At 48.9% G+C, this 6,114-nt stretch overlaps 1 protein-coding gene across 1 annotated transcript; it reads right to left on the reverse strand.

Moving 5' to 3' along the window:
- Positions 1-3,001: 3,001 nt before the first annotated feature.
- Positions 3,002-5,537, reverse strand: TLNRD1 (talin rod domain containing 1). The gene has a single exon (XM_050309936.1). The coding sequence runs from the start codon at positions 4,839-4,841 to the stop codon at positions 3,774-3,776; it is 1,068 nt and encodes a 355-aa protein (XP_050165893.1). The 5' UTR covers positions 4,842-5,537; the 3' UTR covers positions 3,002-3,773.
- Between the last annotated feature and the right edge of the window lie 577 nt (positions 5,538-6,114).

The following is a 6,114-nucleotide window of genomic DNA, read 5'->3' on the forward strand; positions in this document are numbered from 1 at the left end:
TGTTTTTTTTTTGTCCCAGAGAGTACAAAGTAAACAAACATGAATATACCAACTGAAATAATGCCCTGTATCAGAATTAATATTCTACAGGAATAAATTCCAAATAAATTATCACAATATGCATTCTTTACAAATGTGGCACTACGGCATTTAAAATAGATGTATGTTCAGACTTAGTAGTGGAACCCCACTCTTTCAGCTCAGAAAATGCTACAATATGTATATGTATAAATAGACATTTTCCTGTTAATCATTTACTCAGAGTGCATAAAAAGTTGTGCTTATTTGTATCAAAAGCCTTTTTTTTTTACCTTTGTTGTGCTAATTACATGAATAGCACAGATTCTGACAGATACTCTCTCTCTGGCTCTCTGAGGCCAGAGAGCAGCTCATGGCTCCCTTTGTGTGAGTTCTACTCTTGAAAGAAATGAATGAACATTTTGAACTGTTAAAATTACTATTGTTTTAAAATGTCACAGTAAGTTACTTTGGTGAATTTACTGTTTGTATGTACATATATATATATATATATATATATATCTAAGCAACCTGTTAACCAGAATCATGGTCTGGCTACATTTCACATTTTATTTTATAAAACTAAATCCTTCCAAAACTCACGCAGCTCAAAAGCAAAGGGAGTTTTGTTTTCCTTCAGTGTTAAAGGAAAAAGATACGTACTTACTTATATATATATGCATGTACCTGACTTCAAAATATAAGAAAGGGGGAAAGAATACGCAATATCCTTGTTAAAACAAAAATTGCACTAAACCACTTAAAACAAGATCTTACCACAACAAAGACCGGCACTATCATTGTTAATAATATATTGCCTTTCATATGCAGAGGTAATAAGGAGGCTGTACTGTGATCCATATAACCTCAATAATGTATAAATGAATCAAAAAAAACCTAATTAGTTCAGCAGCACCAAAAATTATTAAGTAGAAACATCAAAAGAGCCAGTGGGACGCCACTTTTTTCTGTCAGACGCTGCGGAGCTGCCCTTCAGAATCCTCTGGTTTTTATATCTGCAAGGAGGAGGCCTCACCAATGTAGGTCACAGTAACTTAAGAGACCTGGAGCTAAAGGATACCATGTGCCCTCTCTGCACAGCACTGCCCTGCAGCTCCTCAGCACCATCCCTACACGTCCCACACGAAGTTCTGAACCATCCAGGATCTATGCAAAGGAAGGGTGGAGCTGGTTCCTCACCTCCTGTGTACAGCCGCAGAAGATAGTACATCCTGAAAGCATTACGTGTGCTGCAGTCCCTTTTTCCTCCTTCCCCTCAGAGCGACTGCGGAAAAGGAGGAAGGGCCAGTTGGGAGGGTGTCTCGGCCTCCACGGAGACACGCTACGAGGCAAGGAGATACAAGGCACAGACAACCCCAAACGCCACAGAGACACAGGACCTCCCTGTACATGGCCTTGACCTCCTATGAATCCCTCCAGAGTCCTACAGCTGTTCCTGCCATATGGATGGGAAAACGTTTGTGTGTGCACACGTGAGAGCCTCTGAGGAAATACCTGCGGAGGCATCTAAGTCAAAGCTACAGCATCGTGTGCGTGAATTTATTTATGAAAAAAACAGTAACAGTACTTTTATACTTGTATACCACACCACACAGATGGGGACATCCATGCCTCTGCAGCACATACTGCTGGGTTCACAGGGCATCAGAGACAGCACGGTGACAAAATCACACCCTGAAGTAGCCTGGACTGATTATGACAAAGAAAAGTCTTGTTCATACAATTCACTGAAGTCAGAAGAGTTCCATTTAAATATAAGCAAAACCTAATATTAAGGTCTGCTGTACTTAAGGAATTATTTTTTCCTAACCTTGGAGATACAGCTTATCTTGTATCTCCTCCAACATATTTATTTGTTCACTACCCAGTAAAGTTTCACTATCCATAAGTAAAGCATCATGTGCAAGAGAAACAATAATTCTATAAATGGAAGACCTTTAACTACTCCAGGGCTGTTCCATACCCAAAACCCAAAGGTCACCTTCTTCAAAGGAATACATAGGACAGTACTTGGTAAGTTTTAAGCCATGGTAGTAACATTTTAAGGTGTGTTCTCCAATAGCTTTCAACATTGCTCAATTTGCAGATCTACTAAAAAAAAGCACAATTATGCAATGGAGCAGGGCAGTCAAACAAAACCTCCTTGCAGAAGACCTGCTCTTCTATTTACCTTTAACACAACATATAGAAAGCAACAGAACCCACGGGTCCACAAAGAGCAGGCTGAAAAAATTCTTCATTGCAACTATCGGAACCACAGCAGTATGCTATAGTCCACTAAGGTGGACCCACCTTACTAAGGTCCACCCTCAGTTCCCAAGGAATTCAAGTGGAGGTGGACTGGGCCTCAAAAGCTGGCTATCTTTTCCTGTAATCTATAACATCAACCTCAAACTGCTTTGACAGAAATCCCTACTGAGGAGTTCCAACACAAACTTCTGAAAAATAAAGCGCCCACTCTGGCAAACCTTCACGATCCCGAGCAGACATACAGAACACACAGGGCCATCCAGCAGGGTGAAGTCTTTCAAGAAGTAATATGCAACATCACAGATTTAACACACAGATGGCCCACAACATCAGCAAGAGTTAAAACACAAAACTCAAAAGGTAACACCGACTGCTGATAAAGACAAACAAAGCCAGGCTGTGCCCTGCTGCAGACACCACCGGCGCTCCACAGAGCAATCCCAGTGCAGAGCAATCCCAATGCCAAGCAGCACTGCCCAGTGGTCCACAGATACAACTGGAGTAGCTTTGCCAGAGGCTCCTGAGGAGGAGGGGTAGTACTGGGGGAGGGACAGTGTTTATGAAAATAAAAGAACTGAATTGAAGCCTGTATGCTGCTGTCTCTAGAACTCCAGTTACGTTTGTACCACCCATTCCCTGGGGGAAATGACATACAATGCAAACAGGCCTAGCTGTTCAATTATTCAAGTATTAAGAGATTCACAGAAAGGCATCTGAGAAACATAACATTTTAATAGATGAAATAAATACTCCAGTACATGCAAGATAAAAACTGACATTGGAAAAAAATTAAAAATCACTTTGTTATAGTGTAATTTTGTTTGTTTGTTTAAACACTCACAGTAGCTTTTCCCCCAGTTTGGAAATCAACACATGGAAAACATAATCACAACCTCCAGTCCTTCCACTCCTACACACCAAATGCACTTCTAACCTAACACTTGATGCAAAATAAAAAAAGTCATACAAAACAAAAACAAACAAAATAGTAGCTACATCCATCATCTATGTGTTGTTGGGTTTTTTCATTTTTTTAAATGAGTGAGAACTGAGGTAACCTTTTTCCTGCACAACCAAACAGCAAAATTTAGAAGGGAAATTCGGAAGACAAGACAAGACAAACTTTAAAAACCGCACCCAGCGCGATTAAAGCTCTTTTTTTTTTCTCCTTTTTTTTTTAAGATACCCCCACCTCCCCAAATATAAAAACTTTGAAACAGTTATTACCATTTGTGTGAAGACCTTGTTGAATAAGGAAAAATTTATCTGCAGATACTTGCTTAACTTTAAAGTAAAACAAAAGGAAGCCAAAACTGGCTACCTTTATTAGTACATATACTTTGAATATGTTCTGCTTCTTCACCACACAGAATCAAAGGATTGGGCTCATCCAAGCAAATTCTTTGGTATACAAAAAAAGGGTGAGGAGGTGGGATATTATTTTCCTTTAGCAATGACTAGGATCTAAACAGAAGATGTGGGGGTTAATTCACAGAATTGGAGTTCACTGGCGGTAAAGTCCTGGGTGAAGATCTTTCTCTTAGTGCCTGAGATAGCAGGTTGCAACCATCCGAGACGGCGCAAGCTGAGTTCCTCAACCTTTCCCTGTAATCGCTCATTTTGGTGCTACTTTCGGGGTGTTGGGCTATATCCCTGAGGCATTGGGTCAGGAGTACACAAGCAGATACCACACTCATGGCTCCTCCTAGGATGGCAGTTTGCACAGCTTTGCCCTCCGGATTAATGGTGGCAGCTTTACCCAAAAACTGGGGCTCAGTGGCAAAGCCCACCAGAGCATAGACAGACTGCACCAAAGGTCCACTGAACAAGACGCACCGGTTCCTGGTCAGCTCGCTGGGTGAGGTCTTGACCTCCTTGACACACGCCAAGAGGGCAGAGGCGCTCGTGCTCATACATTTGACACTGAGTTTGAACTGCTCCTTCGCAAATTTATCCTTGGATTTCTCACTGGCCAGCACGCAGGCATCTGTCAGGAATTTCAAGTTCTTGGACATGTTCTGAGAAACCTCCAGCAGGAGCTGAGGGCTCATATCTGCCAAAGGGGTGGTCTTCAAGACCCCGCAGCCGTGCTCCACCTCATGCCTACATCGGGTCACCTTGTAGCGATCCACCAAGCCAGGCATAGCAGGCTGGGCCCCCGGAGTCTCCACTGCAGCCAGGTAGGCAGCGTGGGCAGAGCATTCGGTCAGGGAGACCACCAGCTCCCCCATCTCCATCAGGCTTTCCCCCACCTCCCCGAAGCGTCCCATGTTGAGCTGGCTCTGGACGTCATGGGTCAAGATGGAGAGTCCTTTGGTCCTGGCAATGATCGTGTCCCTGCACTTCTCAAAGGACTCACCGAAGACAGACAGACTCTCGGTGTTCACCGGCCTGGTCTCGCTCGACAGCAGAAGCAGATCGGCCACCAGTTGCATCTTGATCTTGCAGTGGTCGCAGATAGAGATGAGCTTCTTCCTCTGCAGGGAGCTGCTGCTGGGGATGCCGCCGCCGGAGACCTCGCTGCTGGACTTGCCGGAGCCACCGCTAGCCATAGCGCCGGGGGGGGACTCGCATGCCGCTCGCTACCCCGCTGCCGCCGCCTCCGCCGCCCGCGCAGTCCCGACTGAGCCCGGCAGGATCGCTCTGCCTTTTCCGCAACATCATTCCATTAATCGCCGGGAGGCAAGAAAAGGCTCTGGGCGCCGGGGCTGCCGCTGCTGCGGGGAGCGAGCTCGGCCGGGGCGCCCGCCCCGCTCCAGCCTCCGCTCCTATGGCGCTCCCGCGGCGGGGCGGCGCTCGCCGGGAGCCCCGGGGCCCCGGTCCGGCATCCTTTAGTTACAAATATCTATTTCTCCCTTTCCTTTTCGCACGCTGGCTCGCCTTCCCTTCCCACCGCCTCGTCCGTGCTCGCCGGCTGCGGGGATCCTGCGCGAAGTTCCCTTCGGCAGCCGGAATCCCTCAGGGACGCGCCGCCGCCGCCGCCGCCGCCGCGCGGAGTTGGGGCAGGGGCGCAGCCCACCAAGTTGCTACCGCGGCCCCGGCGCCTCCGGTCGGGGAGCGCCCGCCGGGCGCAGCTCGCAGGGGCCGGAGGGGCGGCGGCTGCGCACCATGTGCCGCCCCCGGCGCCCGCCGCGGCCCCGGCTCGCAGGAAGCGCCGCGGAGGGTGTGGCCCGCCCGCCCCGCACGGCCCCGCCGCGCACCCGCGGGGAGCCGGGCCGGGAGGGGAGAGGGGCACGGCGGGGAGCTGGGACACGGGGACGGCGGGGGGTGGGGGAAGGAAAAAGAGAGAAAAAAAAAAAAAAGAGAGGAGGGTTTAAAAAAAAAAAAAAAAAAGCTCCACCGGATCCGGGTGCTGGGGCGGGCGGGCGGATCCGTTCCCCTTCCTTTGCCTCTGCCTCACTCCTTCCTGCCGCGATCATTCACGCGGCCGCTGCGCGCTCAGTCCCCGCCGCCGCGGTCCATCCCCTGCGTCCCCGGGCCCTCCTCGCCGGTTCCCGCCGTGGCCGCCGCCGCACCAACTTAGGCTCTCCCCGCAAACAAGGGTGGTGGCCGCGGGCTGCAGCCGCGGATGCTGCGACCCGCCCGGCCTGGCGCTCCTCCTGCCATCTTCCCTGGCTGAGCCGCCAACTCCCAGGGAAAAAAAAAATTAAAAAAAAAAAAGATAAAAAGAAGAAGGGGAGGAAATCTTCGTTTAAATTCCCTTTCTCAGGCTTTCAGACAAACTACTGGGAAGCGGCGGCTGCGACGGCGCTGCCAGCCAGACGCTGCACGGCTCTGGGGGAGCTCCCCCGCCCCGCTGCCTTTGCTGTAACCTCACTTGAGCCT

Source organism: Myiozetetes cayanensis, unplaced genomic scaffold, assembly GCF_022539395.1.
Source record: "Myiozetetes cayanensis isolate MyiCay16 unplaced genomic scaffold, myiCay2020 scf14, whole genome shotgun sequence".
Classification (NCBI taxonomy): domain Eukaryota; kingdom Metazoa; phylum Chordata; class Aves; order Passeriformes; family Tyrannidae; genus Myiozetetes; species Myiozetetes cayanensis.

What these genes read in the sequence shown, in the direction of transcription:
- TLNRD1 (XM_050309936.1), bottom strand. Translation starts at nt 4,841, where the DNA reads ATGGCTAGCGGTGGCTCCGGCAAGTCCAGCAGCGAGGTCTCCGGCGGC.